The 14,424-nt window shown below is 61.2% G+C and overlaps 1 protein-coding gene across 2 annotated transcripts; it reads left to right on the forward strand.

Moving 5' to 3' along the window:
- The first annotated feature begins 466 nt into the window (after positions 1 to 466).
- Positions 467 to 11,834, forward strand: LOC118698788 (glycine receptor subunit alpha-4-like). Of its 2 annotated transcripts, XM_036402322.2 has the most exons (10): positions 467 to 667; positions 3,139 to 3,272; positions 3,750 to 3,817; positions 4,486 to 4,709; positions 4,839 to 4,921; positions 5,111 to 5,251; positions 5,334 to 5,548; positions 5,800 to 5,949; positions 6,854 to 6,949; positions 9,587 to 11,834. In XM_036402322.2, the coding sequence occupies exons 1-10, from the start codon at positions 585 to 587 to the stop codon at positions 9,872 to 9,874; spliced, it is 1,482 nt and encodes a 493-aa protein (XP_036258215.1). In that variant the 5' UTR covers positions 467 to 584; the 3' UTR covers positions 9,875 to 11,834. The 2 variants fall into 2 exon arrangements, with proteins under 2 accessions (XP_036258215.1, XP_036258214.1); XM_036402321.2 differs by lacking the exon at positions 6,854 to 6,949.
- Positions 11,835 to 14,424: the final 2,590 nt, after the last annotated feature.

The following is a 14,424-nucleotide window of genomic DNA, read 5'->3' on the forward strand; positions in this document are numbered from 1 at the left end:
ATCCCTCATTCCCTGCACATCCCTCATTCCCCGCACATCCCTGAGCCCCTCACATCCCTCATCCCCCGCACATCCCTCAGCCCCGCACATCCCTCAGCCCCACACGTCCTCTGATCCCGGTACGGTTCTCGTCCTCCGAGCGCCCCTCGCACATCCCTCAACCTCAGCGCATCCCTCGTCCCCGCCAGCCCCGACCCCGGTGCGCCCCAAGACCTTCCCGGACCCCGCCGGGGCCGCTCCCTCCGCGCACCGGGAGCCCCCCCGGGGGCCGCGGGCTCCAGGCCGGGGGCAGAGGGCCCCGAGGGGACGGGGAGGAGGCGGGCACCGGGACGGAGCCCCCCACCGCCGCTCCCGCCTCCTCCCCGCCGCGGCGGGCGAAGCTCCGCCCGGCTCCCGGGGCCCGCAGCCGGCCGGCGCCCACCCCGCGGCGGGCGCCCGGACTATGAGGAGCGGGAGCGGGCGGGGGGCGGCGGCAGCGGCCCCGGTGCGGCCCCGGTGCGGCGGGAGCGGGAGCGGGGACGCCGCCGCTGCCGGCCGGGTCATGCCCGTGCGCCCGGGGCGGCGGGGCTGCGGGCTGCGGCGGGATGGGCGCGCTCCGGGCCGGTGCGCTCGCCTTCCTCCTCCTCCTCCTCCTCGGCTGCCTCCTGCCCCGGCGCGGCCCGCTCAGGTGAGCGCACGGCGCGGGTCCTCGGTGCTGCGCGGGGCTGCGGGACCCCGGCACCCGGACCCCATCCATCCCCCGGGAGCCGCGATTCCCTCCGGCACACGGGCATCACCTCCTCTCGGAGACAGAGAGACAGAGCTCCTGCGGGACCTGGGCATCCCCTTCAGACCCAAACGAGCCCCGGACCCTCATCCCGACCCCTGATCCGGACCTGGCTCCACGGCCTGATGCCCCGGACAGAACGCTCCCAGCTCCTATCTGGACCTCCCGCAAACCTGGCCTCGCTCCCCATTCCCCAGGACCCTGAGCCAGCACCCCGGGGACCCAGCAGCCTTCCCCCTCCAGTCCCCACCGCACACAGCCGGACCCTGCCTGTCCCCAGCCGCCCCCGAGGGTGCCCCGGGCCAGCGGGAGGGTCACCCACCGGAGAAAGGGAGCGCTGAGCCCCGTGATAGCCCAGGCAGCTCCTTCCCTGCTGCTGCAAAGCCCCTGAGATGTCCAGATCCTCTCCTGGCTCGTGGTGTTTGGGGAAAGGAGAGCTCAGAACGGACCCTGACCCAGACCCTGGCTCACTCGGGACAGTGGGTGGGGGCCCCACGTCCCCTGGGTGCAGGAACAACTCTTGGCTCACTTGGGTGGAAAATCCAAACCCCTCAGGTCCCTTTTTCCATCTCTGGGTGTTATCTGGGTGTTATCTGTTATCTGGTCCACCTTGGGTGTTATCTGGGATGAGGTGGGATGCAGGGGAGAGGGGGGTCAAGAAGGGAGGGGTTGGGGGCTGCAGGACTCCTGGGCTGAGCCTGATCCCAGTCCCCCTCCCAGCACTCGGCCAGTATAGCTGGAGCAGCTTGGGGGGATTTGCAACATTTATGGCAGGAAGGGGTAACCCAGAATTGCTTCACGTGCAGAAACTGCTTGTCTCAGGGCAGCGTTTTTAGGCAGACATCAGCGTTTTCAGCCCTGCCGTCCAGTGGCTCCACAGAGGTGCTGAGTGAGCTCCAGGGCCCTGCAGTGCCCAGCCCGGGCCGGGGCAGAGCCCCCAGGGCAGGCAGTGCTCAGGGCAGGGGCTGTGCCCGAGGGCTGCGTTCCCCTGCCAGGGCTGCCTGGGAAGTGGCTGCACTCTGGGCGTTTTGGCGTCCCCCACGCTGGTCTGAGCATCCCCGGGGCTGCAGATCTGCTGTGGCTCTGTTATCTGAGCCTCTTCAAGGAGATACCTGCCAAGGGAGCCCGGGAGCCTCCCTCCCACGTGCTCCAGGGGAGAACCCTCACTGTCCTCTCCTGTGAGGAGGACATGGCTCTCAGCTGCGTGGCAGGCAGAAGCCTCACTTAACTCCTTGTTAGCCTGGCCTCTGGCAGCCCTCCTCCCAAAGGCATCACACCTTGCTCATGCAGCTCCTGGCAGGGAATTTCTCTCAGCCTTTTGCTCTTGATCAGGATGAATCTCAGGTACTCTCTGCTGCCCTTCTCTAATTAAAGGAAAACCTGCCCCACTGGAACATTTTGGTTGTGGCCATTTTTAGCTGGTAAAGTGCACTAGGATGAATCTCACCCCTTTGAAAAGAGGTAGGAAGAAGGACCACAGGGTTCCCAGCATCATCCTCTTCTTGTAGTGCTGGAGCTGCAGCTCCAAGCAGGAGTGAGATCCACCTGGGAACAGACCTAGTGGAGTTATAAGGCTTCATGCAGCAGCACCAGCAGCATGCTCAAAGCTCCTTTTGTGTCCAGAGATGTCTGGCTAATTCCTCTCCATCACAGCCACATGCCTGGCAATGTGGTGAGTGAACATCTCTCGCATTGTTCCTTGAAATTATCATTATAGACTGACGGGAGGAGAGAAGCTGGCAGGCTAAGATGCATTCACAAAAATATCCCCTCCAGAGTCAGTTTAAATAAATCTCCATCGTCATTCAGAGCACTGTGTGGGAGAGCTCATCCCCATGGCTGGTGTGGAGGTGGGCTGTGCTGCTCCTCTCCTGCCACATCTCCCTGGCCCCTGGCAGGCTGTCAGAACCCAGCTGGACACTCCTCACTCAGGCAGGGCCATTGTGTCCCCGAGCCCCCTCAAGCCATGGGTCCATGACAGGCAGTGTGTGATTGTCTGCTCAGCAACTCAAGCTGGAGCTGTAGGTGGAACCTGAGAAGGAGCTTCCCTGCTTTCCCCTGCGGCTCTGGCTGTGCCCTGTTCCCGCCACAGCACTGAAGCCAGGAGACACCGGCCCCCAACCCCATGCCAAGGGATGTGGTGGAGCAGGGACAGGCAAAATGTGGGCATGTGACACTCAGGCTGCTGCAGGCGAGGGGAAAAGGCACCAGGGTCCCAGCAGAAGGAAGGGATCCCCCCTCATGCTGTCCAGGCACTGGAGTGGACACAGCACAGGCACAGCCGCCTGCCCTGGCAGCTGAGTGTCCCCAGGGGAGGCCAAAATGTGCCTGCAGACCCCTGGCAGCAGCTGACCTGCCTCCCTGCCCCACAGGCTGGTCTCAGGGCGGGAGGAGATTAAAGCTGGCTCCCGGAGCTCACCCCAGCCCATGTCACCCTCTGACTTCCTGGACAAGCTCATGGGACGAACCTCAGGGTATGACGCCCGCATTCGACCCAACTTCAAAGGTAAGAGGGAAGGTGTGAGGGCCCCAAACCTGGCATGTCCATGCTTATGGCTGCCCAAACCCAGGGGCTTTGGGGCAGGAGCCTGATCCACATCCCTGTCCCAACACCCTGCCCAGAGTCCCAGCTGCTCCTGCCAGCCCTGTGTGCTCCCTTTGCTGGCATCAGGGGCGTGCTGGGGTCACCCCCAGCCCCGGGGGTGGCCCCACAGGAGGGGACGCCCATGTGCCTTCAGGAGCACTGTCCCCAGGGGTGGCCCCACAGGAGAGGACACCCGTGTGCCTTCAGGAGCAGTGTCCTCAGGAATAGCCCCACAGGAGGGGACGCCTGTGTGCCTTCAGGAGCGGTGTCCCTGGGAATAGCCCCACAGGAGGGGACGCCTGTGTGCCTTCAGGCACGCAGCAGGAGCGGTGTCCCCTCGTGTGTGGCCACACGTGTCTCAGCTGCCAGCAGCAAGAGGAGGCTCACGCTGTTTTCCAGGTCCGCCTGTCAACGTGACGTGCAACATCTTCATCAACAGCTTTGGCTCCGTCACTGAGACCACCATGGTGAGGGTTTGGGCAGCTTCTCCAGGAGCCTTGGGGCTGGCAGTGGCTGTGCTGGGGAGGGTGTGGGTCCCCGTGCCCATGGCTGTGCTTACAGGGCTCCTGTGACCCCTTCTGGCACCACAGTGGGGACCTGCAAAGCCATAGCACGTGGCTGTGGCTTTCCTGGGGTCAGCTAACACAAGCTTGGCTATGTGGGTCACATTCCCTGTGCCTGAGCTGGAAGAAAGAGCCCCCCAAAGGGTCACAGTGGGGCAGATGGATGTAACCCCCTGCCATCCTAAACCTCCTTGGGTGCATGAGGAACACCTCAGAGGAAGCCCCAGGGCAAAAAAATTTCCTATTTGTACTTCTGCAAAAGCCTTAATACTATCAACAGGCCCGCAGAGCCATGTGCAGAATGCTGCAGGCAGCAGTTACTGGTCTTCCACCTCCTCCTCCTCCTTCTCTCAGCTGCTGTGGCCTTGGCTTTTTAATTTCCCCTGGCTGCCAACAGCATGGGAAGGCTCCTGAGCTGCCCCTGCTCCCTGCTCTATTAGTGGCAGGAACACAGCAACAGCAGGGCTGAGCCTCAACAGAAGCAGCTCCTTCCACCCCCTCCTCCTCCTCGTCCTCCTCCTCCTCCCGGGGCAGCAGGGGCTGCTCTCACTGACTGGCGCCCCCTGTGCCAGGATTACCGGGTGAACGTGTTCCTGCGGCAGCAGTGGAACGACCCCCGCCTGGCTTACCGGGAGTACCCCGACGACTCCCTCGACCTCGACCCCTCCATGCTCGACTCCATCTGGAAGCCAGACTTGTTCTTTGCCAACGAGAAAGGGGCCAATTTCCACGAGGTCACCACTGATAACAAGCTCCTGCGCATCTTCAAGAATGGCAACGTGCTCTACAGCATTAGGTAGAACCTTCCCCTCTGGTGCAGCGCCTGCATGGGGAGGCAAAGCTTTCCTCTCGCCTTCCATGTGGTGACTTTCCCCCTCTGACTGCCCCAGTTCCAACAACTCCCTCCTTTCCTCTGCCTCATCAGGCTGACACTGATCCTGTCCTGCCCCATGGACCTCAAGAACTTCCCCATGGACATCCAGACATGCACCATGCAGCTGGAGAGTTGTGAGTACCTTGGGAGGTTCAAGCTGTGCTTCATTTCCCCCTTCCCATCCCATCCCCTCCCATTCCATGACATCCCAAAAGCTGGCAGCTCACTTTTTCTGAGGGACATGAGCAGGAAAAAGCAGTTGTTCTGGGTGGGGTTGAAGAGGGTCCATGTCCCCATCCCATGGCTCCCTACATCCCCTCCAGTTGGCTACACCATGAACGACCTCATCTTCGAGTGGCTGGAGGAGCAGGAGGCCGTGCAGGTGGCAGAGGGCTTGACACTCCCACAGTTCATCCTCAGGGATGAGAAGGACCTGGGCTATTGCACCAAGTACTACAACACAGGTGAGCACCCCAGGGACCTGCTGCCACCCCCTCCCATGGCCCAGGGGTCCCTCTCACCCACTGGGGCCATCTTTCCCTGCAGGCAAGTTCACCTGCATCGAGGTGAAGTTCCACCTGGAGAGGCAGATGGGTTACTACCTGATCCAGATGTACATCCCCAGCCTACTCATCGTCATCCTCTCCTGGGTCTCCTTCTGGATCAACATGGATGCAGCACCAGCCCGGGTGGGCTTGGGCATCACCACGGTGCTCACCATGACCACGCAGAGCGCCGGCTCCCGCGCCTCCCTGCCCAAGGTCAGTGCTGCTGCCTGCTGGGCAGCACCCCAGGAGCAGGGGCAAGGGCAGGGGCAGGGGCAGGGGCAGCCTTTCCCTGGGAATGCTTTGGCTTTGGAGCCTCATCAGCTGGGGCACCACACGTGCCGAGGGGAAACACTGGCTGTTCTGGCCCGTGTGCCCAGGCTGAGAGGGCTCCCAGCTTCCTGGCAGTGGGGGGGATGAGCAAGGTGGGGGGCAGTGGGTCCCTGAGCCCCCTGTCACCCCGGCAGGTGTCCTATGTGAAGGCCATTGACATCTGGATGGCCGTGTGCCTGCTCTTTGTCTTCGCCGCCTTGCTGGAGTACGCGGCCGTCAACTTCGTGTCCCGCCAGCACAAGGAGTTCATGCGCCTGCGCCGCCGCCAGCGACGGCAGAGGATGGTGAGTCCCCCCCTCTCGTGACATCTGCTCCTCCTCAGCCCCTGAGGGGACACCCCAGGGCTGCAGGGACAGTTTCTCAGCAGCCCTCAGGGCAGGGCTGTCTTCCATAGCCACAGATGGCTCCTCTGGCACCCCGGGGACCCACGGGCACCGCAACACAGGGCTTAGCACCCATGGGTGCTTCAGGCCCTGCTTAGGGTGCTGTCCTTCTCCTGCTGGGACATCCTCAGGCTCTGCTTCCTCTAAAAATGCAGAAAAATAAACAGTGAGGACGGGGGAAACCAGCCTTTCCCCTTATGTGCATCCCCCAACCTGGGCTCTTTGGCAGTGACAGGGACTCACTGCTGTGTCAGGGAGAAAAATGCAGAAAAATAAACAGTGAGGATGGGGGAAACCAGCCTTTCCCCTTACGTGCAGCCCCAAACCTGGGCTCCTTAGCGGTGACAGGGACTCACTGCTGTGTCAGGGAGGGTCCTGGTGGCACCCAGGGACAGGTGTGGGTTGCAGATGGGAGCACAGCAGGATCTGGAGAGGTAGGATACCTCACTCATGGAAATAATCCTCCCCTCTGTCAGCCCACCAACACAGGCATCAGGCCTGCAAGAAGCTTGGGGTAGGCATGTGGCTGCCCCACTCTCATTTTAAACAGTCTGTGAGGCACCAGATCTCCATGGAAGACACGAGTACACACACAAACACACATACACACAGCGTCCCATGCAACCAAATCCCTTCAGCATGTGCTGAAGACAGATCCCAGTGCCAGGGCACACTGGGGGGGCTCGTTCCCCCCAACACACAGAGCCCCCATCTCCCCCCCATCCCCACCCTGGCCCCCAGAGCCGCTGCCCCAGGTCACCCGCTGTCCTGTTTCTGTTTGGTGCACACTGCTGGATGCCACAAGGGCCTGAGCAGCGGCACGGCCAGCCTGGAGTCCCTGCGGCAGCCGAGCAGCCGGCACAGCAGCGAGCACACCTACGCGACGCTCTGCAGCTCCCGGGTAAAGCACGACCCTGCGGCAGCCCCCGTGCTTCCCCAGCCAGCCTCACCCTCCCCTCCCCACAAGGAGCCCCCAGGAGCAGCCCTGGGGGCAGCAAGGGGCTGTGGAAGAAGCAGGCTAGTGACTTGTACAGAGTATGTGCCCGAAGGATGTGGCTGATGGGTGAGGGTTTGGCCAGCCTCTCCCAGTGCCTCAGGGCTGGGGAGCGTGCGGGTGCCCAGTGCCCATGGCTGTGCTTACAGGGCTCCTGTGACCCCTTCTGGCACCACAGTGGGGACCTGCAAAGCCATAGCACATGGCTGTGGCTTTCCTGGGGTCAGCTAACACAAGCTTGGCTATGTGGGGCACATTCCCTGGGCTCAAATGTGTTGAGAGAGGGATGGGAACGGAGCAGATTTCCCTGTGGACACCCCCACTCCATGCCTTGGGTTCCCCTTTAGTACAGCAGCACCGGCACAGTCCCCTTTGCTGAGGGTGAGTGATGCTGAGCCTGACTGATGGCTGCTCCTGGGCACCCCAGCCATTCCCACAGCTCTGGCAGGGTGAGGGCTCTGCCTCCCTGCAGGCAGGTTCGAGGCACTCCCAGCTCTGTTGGTACCTCACAGCCCTATTTCCCACCGAGGGCCTTCTGAGGCAGGGAGGAGAGAAAGCAAGTTGCACCCACACTGGTTTGGGGCTGGGGTTGTTCTTTAGGTGGGACAAACGAAGCTTCCCCAGGGTCTTGCTACTGTCCCACCCCAAACTGAGAGAGCACAGCTGCCTGCAGTCACTCCTGCACAGGCAGCTGCTCAGGGCACACGAGCACTTTGAGGCACAGGGAGAATTGTGGGGCAGGGTAAGCTCCCAGGATGTTGGGGAGATGCAGGGGGTCAACCACAGCTCCAAGGAGGAGATCAGGCCTGGTCACCCTCACCTCCTCTACACTTGGATGCCAGGAGAGGCATCTTTACACCCTGCCTTTCACACATGACTCCTGGAGAGCAACACCCAGCCAGGGCAGGGAGGGGGAGGCTCTGTCCAACCCCAGGACCGTGTGCTGGCTTAGAACAGACCAAAGTGAGGCTGCAGAGCACCCTGGGCTGCTGCTGGCACAGCACTGGATGCAGCCAGGAGCACCCCGGGGTGCTGCTCAGTCAGAGATGGGAGCAGAGCCCTGCTACACACAGCTCCTGTGCCTGAGAAAGCAAAGCCCGGGTTTCACAGCCTGAGGGCAAATCCCTCCCACAGACTACCCAAATCCAGGCTCAGGAACCTGGGCTGGGGAGCAGCTGCTGGTCCCCAGAGCACACAGAGCACCCAGGTCCCCCCGTCCAGAGGGGCTGCAGGCACTCAGCCTGAGGCAGGGAAATAAAACTGTACTGCAAATGAGAACTGACCTCAGCAATCTGAGCCACTGCTGCTCTTGCCGCTGTAAAATCTTGCTTAGCCTGTGGATTGCTGAGTTAAATAAAGATGCCAGGGTACAAACTCTCTGCATGAGAGCCCCCGTGCCAGCCGAGTGCCTGCAGGGGCTGACCTCAGCAGGCGGCCCCTGTGTGCTGGAGGGCAGTGCTGCTCAGAGAGGGTGTTTGGGGTCCCAAACAGCACCCAGACACAAAGTGAGGCACTGACCTGCAGCAGGCTTTGGAAGAAAGGACCCACCACAGCCAGATACAGCACCAGCAAAGGCAGAGGGGAGCTGAGCTGAGCCACAGAGACCAAATGAGTGCAGGGGCTCAGCAAAAAGCCAGATGTGCAGCCTGTGCTTGCACATGCCCGTCCCTCATCACATCTCTGCACACATAACCCTCTCCAAGGCTAAAACAAGGCAAGTGGCTCACAGTGCACAGCTGTCAATGGGGAGGAGGGCAGGCACTGCTGGCCAGCCCCTGAGGCACCCAATCAGTGCCCTGAACAATGGCAGTGGGCTGCGGCCAGAGACTCTCACGGCAGTTCTGCAGCCTTGATCATGAACATGCAACTCCATGGGCACGTTGCCCCCTCTGCAGCCCTCTGCCAGCCAGGGGAGAGAGAGGGTGAGCAAGGGCAGAGAGACCAGCAAGGAGTCCAGCTCTCTCAGCCTCCCTCCTCTGCTGCCCCAAGCAACCATGAGGAGAAATGAAGGCTTGGGTTCTTGGAGGGACTGGGGTGCCCTGCAAGCCCTGGTGGTAGCCAGGTTCCTGCATCCCTGCCCTGCTCTGCCCCAGCAAGCTGCCTGTCCCCTCCTATTCACCATCACAGCCACACTTCCACCCCACAGCAAACACAGCACACTCACAGCAGTGCCTGCATACCTCAGCTCCCTGCACCAAATGCACCCTGCACCCCTCTGTGCCCCCTTCCACCAGTTCACCTCCCATCCCTCAGGCTGCCAGAGCTGGGAGGAAGCTGGGGGGATGTGTCGGGCTGCCAGGGTCGGGCTGCCTTTGGATGCACCCTGAAACACGTGCTGGATGAGAAGGCAGGGGCTCAGTGCTCACCCCTGTGCACAGCCAGCGCTGCCAGCCCCTGCTCCTGCCTGTATGGCTGGGCTGTGTGACAGAGCTCCCAGCCTGGCACGGGCACCCAGCACCCAGCACCAGGGGTGTGCAGGACGTGCAGCCTCACCCCGCAGCACCAGCACCGCCGTGCCCTGCCTGACCGCCTTTCCTTCACCAGGAGGAAGAGCTGAGCCGCGAGAGCCGCTTCTACCTGCGAGGCTACGGGCTGGGCCCCTGCCTGCAGCCCAAGGACGGGGCTGGGGAGGGCCCTGGCATGTGCAGCCCCCCGGGAGCCCCCGCCGTGCTGCGGGAGGGGGAGAGCCTCCGCAGGCGCTACCTGGACCGCGCCAAGCGCATCGACACCGTCTCCAGAGCTGTCTTCCCCTTCACCTTCCTGCTCTTCAATATCTTCTACTGGGTGGTTTACAAAGTGCTGCGCTCAGAGGACATCCACATGGTGCCCTGAGGCTGGAAAAGTAGGATTGCCTCTTGGTGTCACCCCTACAGTGTGCCCAGGTGCCACAGGCTCAGCCAGAACTATTTTCCCCTCTGTCCCGGAGCAGTGGCACAGCTGGGCTGGGCCTCAGAGCCTGGACATGTGGCAGCCCCCGTGTCCCTCTGGATTCTGTGGCACAAAGTGGGGGGATCAACAATCACAGGTCCCCACAGTCAGCTGGAGAGAGGGACCCCTCCTGCTTCCTGCATGGTGTCACCCCAGGTACCCCGGGATGCTGTGCTGTCAGGGAACAGGGAAACAACTACACCCCAGGAATGCTGTGCTGCTGGGGGAAGCCCTGGGTAGCCAGGGGCACAGGAGAGCCCCAGGCACTCTTTCAGCCAGTGGCCAGAAAACATCACCTTCCAGAAAAATACCCTCTCCTTCTCCACATCTACCATGTTAGGCTGTTGCTTCTCCAGCCTGCATCACTGAGCTGTGGGGCAGGGATCAGGCTGCAGTTCTCCTCTCTGGCCTGGAGCTTGGTTGCAGGAAAGAGCAGGCAGCATGATGCTGTACATGATGCTGGCTGTGGCCCCATAGCCCCCAGCAATGCACAGGGCCCCTGCAGCCCCAGCCAGCTCCAATGCACAGCAAAGCAGCAGGCTGGGGATGCTGCCCTCCCTGCAGAGCTCAGAACTGCCCGTGGTGCCCAGGGCTGCAGGACTGTGGCAGGGACAGCGGGCAGGAGGCTCTGTTTGCTCCAAGGAAAGGCCAGCCCTGAGCAGGCAGCAGGCAAGCTCAGTCCTGCTGAAGGGGCCCAGATGACCACTGCAGTTGCAGATGGGAGTCACTTGGCACTGGGGAGATGGCACTGCATTATCTGCAGGGTAGGGCCCACAGCCCATCTTCCAAGGGAGATTTTTTTGGGATGAAAGCAGTGGGGAAAGCTTGGCCAATCCTTTTGGAGGAGCAGAGTGAGTGATGGCATCCCCAGACTGCTGCATTCCCACAGCACCACGGTGCCAGAAGAGAGATGGAGGTGAAAATTGCCCCATTCCTTAGCCCAGCATTCAAGTGCAGCATCCCCTGGGCAGGTTCATCCCTAATATTCCTCCACTGGAGAGGAGAGCAACGGGAACCCCAACAGGACAAACTCAGCAAGGCTCCCAGCCCTCCAGATCTGGATATCCTCCATGCTTTGCAGGAAATAAAAGCAGCAGGTGATGCTTAAGTCCTCCAGAGAGGAGTGTGGTGATGCTCTCCTTTCCCTCTGCCCTCAGGAGGTTGCAGCCCAGCAGGCCCCATGGCCATGGGTGCAGGAGAGGGCGCAGAGTCTTCCAGGCTGGGCAGGATGGAAATAGGATTCACCCCTTTCCTTGAGGGCTGTGGTGGCCCCATGGCACAGTGAGTGCTCCAGTGACCCACCTGCCATGGCAGAATGGACCCTGCAGGGCAGGGGGACATGGCCAGGAGGCCAGCACTGCCTTCTGAAACCAGACCCAGGCAGAACCCCCTGCCATGATCCCTGGCGTGACTCCTCAGGCACCACTCATCCCCCTCTTCCTCAAAGGACTGACTAGCAGCATCATCCCCTGAGCCCCCTAAGCCCCACAGAGTGCTCAGCCACATGCACCCATTCCACAGATGGGGCAAGCAGAGAAGTGGCCCCAGGCCACCCCATGAGGGGACTGAGGGACCCACAAGGACAGGCTGAGCCAGCTCCATCCCATTGCCACCCCTGTGCATGCCTCCCCTGCCATGGGGCTCCCCATGGATTCCCACCGTGTGTCCAGGCCAGACTTGCTTTTGGGGAGGCCCCATTTGGAGACACCCTGGGCTCCCCCAGCACCCGAGGCAGTGCCAATCAGGGAGGTACCAGTGTCTGAGCAGCACCCACAGGCACTGGGTGGCCATGCCAGCCTCCTGCAGCGGTGGGTTTTTAAACAGCATCGATCTTCCTACGCAAATAAAGCTTTCTGGGATTTTCGGCGCTGTGTGCTGGGGATTTGTCTCTGCCAAGAACACTGCAGCCAGCTCCCACTCACAGCGTGGGGAGGGGACAAGGGCACAATGCCCTGTGGGGACAGGAGCCCTGACCCATCATTATACCATCATTACTCTCCACGGGTGATTTTTCTGCCACAACTGATGACTGTCACATTTAACTCCCACGTGGGAGATGCCAGGAGGGCTGGGCAGGAGCCCCCTGCAAGCCCTCAGCCCCAAACCTCATCACTTTCTGTCCCCACCCAGCTCTGTGGGGTGCTCCCCACAGTCACCCCAGCCCTTTTCACCCACCCAGGCTTGGCCAGGGGACAGGACCCAAGATGAGGCGGAGCTGGGGGGGCTCCAGCTCTGCAGTGGAGCTCAGACACCCGAGCATGTGCAGCATCCCCAGGGCAAACCTCCCTGCGTGGCCCCTCAGCCCCTTCACTCGGCTCCCTGGGCAGGAGCCAAGTTTACAGAGCTGCCAGCTGTCCTGGGGGGCTTACGCCAGCCCTGCAGTGCCACCCGGGGCCGGGGCTTTTGTCCCCAGCTGGTGCAGGGGTGGGCAGAGCCCGCAGCTGAGGGCTGAGCGCCCGAGCAAACATCAATCTCCCTCTGTGCTCCCGGCCAAGTCTCACAGAGCAGCTCTGTTGGTACCTCGCAGCCCCATCGCCCTTCTGGGGCAGGGAGGAGAGAAAGCGAGAGGCACCACGCTGCTTTGGGGCTGGGGTTGTTCTTTAGGTGGGACAAATGAAGCTTCCCCAGGGTCTTGCTGCTGTCCCCACCCCAAACTGAGAGAGGAAACAGCCAAGGGGAGACCTGAGAGGTATTTCACACCAGTAAGGTGTCCCCAGTTCCTTCACTGCCTGCTCTGGAGTCAGGACATCACATCTGGGCACTCAGACAAACACTGCAGTCAGCCCTGAGCCATTCAGCTCCAGGAACCAGGACATCACAAAAGAAAAGAAAACTGTAAAAACCCAACACATCCCTCCCAAGCCAAAGCCCCCAGGTCCCAGGCACTGCTCACAGCAAGGTGGGGAGCTCATTTCTGGCATCACACTTGGAAAGGCATAAGGGTAGCACCACCCCATGGCTCTGCAGCTGTTTGTGGTTCAGTGTCCCTGGGGGCAGTTTCAGAGTCGGGAGCAGCACTCAGACCCTGCCCTTGCTGCTCCCAGCAGCCCAGTTTGAACTGGAAATCACTGGGACACCCTCACAGCTGCAAGGCTGCTGCCAGTGCCCTCCAGCACAAAGCTCCAGTGGGTCCCTCACATCTTGGGATGGGGGTTCTGAGCCCCATATCCTCTCACAGCATGGCCAGGGACCAGCCTAGGTGGCTCAGCCCCTCAGCAAAGCCACAGTCTTTGGACAGAATCAGTTTTTTATTTCCTGTTCAAGGCTGTGCATTGGTGGGTACATCCCAGTCACCACAGACAGCAGCTGTGGGCACAGGACCAACAGCCATGGCCAAGTTAATTGCTGGTTTAAAAGGAAGTTAATGAAGTTAACACCAGGTTAATGGAACTCCCAGACAGTAAAATGAGCATCAGCAGCACTGGCAGCTTCCCAGCTCCTCCTTGCAGCAGGGCCAGGAGCACACACAGGTTGGAGACAGCATGGCCCCTTGCCAGCCCCAAGGGCTCCTTGGGGGCCCGTGTGGGGCCAAGGAAATGTGCCTTTGGCTGGGCACTGCAGTGACATGCCAGCCTGGCCCCTGCCCCACGACCACAGACAGCCTGACCCTGCTGGCACTGAGCTCTGCTGCTGTCCCTGGCAGCATCAGGGGGTCAAACCTTCCCTTCTCCCCCCTCTCCCTCACCAGGGCCTCTGCCCCCTTCCACAGCCTGGAGCTCCTGTGGGGCAACTCCAAATGCCAGAGGTTCAGCAAAGCATCCTGTGCACACAAAGCAGTGCCTGCAGCACAGCCTGTCCCACACTGATCCCAGCCACAAGGCCAGGGCAATGCCACAGGAACAGGTGACAGCTCTTCTGGGGCTCTGAGCAACCTTTGAACATGGCCTGAGCACAGAATTCTTTTTAAGAAAATAGCAAGCTCCAAAAGTCAGCCAGGCAGCCCTGAGCAGGCCAGGGCTGCCCCTTTACAAGTGGGAAAACGGGCACAAGAGGAAAGCACCAGGAGCTGGACTGGCATTGTGCCCTGCTGGGATTGGCCATGCCCCAGGCACAGGGCCCTAACAGGCCCTCCCTGGGGACAGGAGCCTGCTGGCACAGGTGCAGGGTGCTCTGGCAGTGTGGCTGTGCCAGCACCCCAGCCCAGCCCTGCAAGAGCTGTCCCCCCCCCTGCCACTCAAGCTGTGGCATCACACCACAGCCTGTCACCTCCACCTGCTCTGAGAGGCTGCACCACGGCCCTGCCAAACTGTCACAGACATGTTTTATGGAAAATCCTTTCCTTAGGATTTTTTCTCCTGAGAAGCTGAGAGGCCTCAGGAACAAAATGTAAACAATGGTTATCTGCTGCTGTGGAATGCAACAGGTGCATCTGGGATTGGTCTCATGTGGTTGTTTCTAATTAATGGCCAATCACAGTCCAGCTATCCAGACTGTCTCAGTCAGTCACAAGCCTT

Source organism: Molothrus ater, chromosome 14 (assembly GCF_012460135.2).
Source record: "Molothrus ater isolate BHLD 08-10-18 breed brown headed cowbird chromosome 14, BPBGC_Mater_1.1, whole genome shotgun sequence".
NCBI classification, from domain to species: domain Eukaryota; kingdom Metazoa; phylum Chordata; class Aves; order Passeriformes; family Icteridae; genus Molothrus; species Molothrus ater.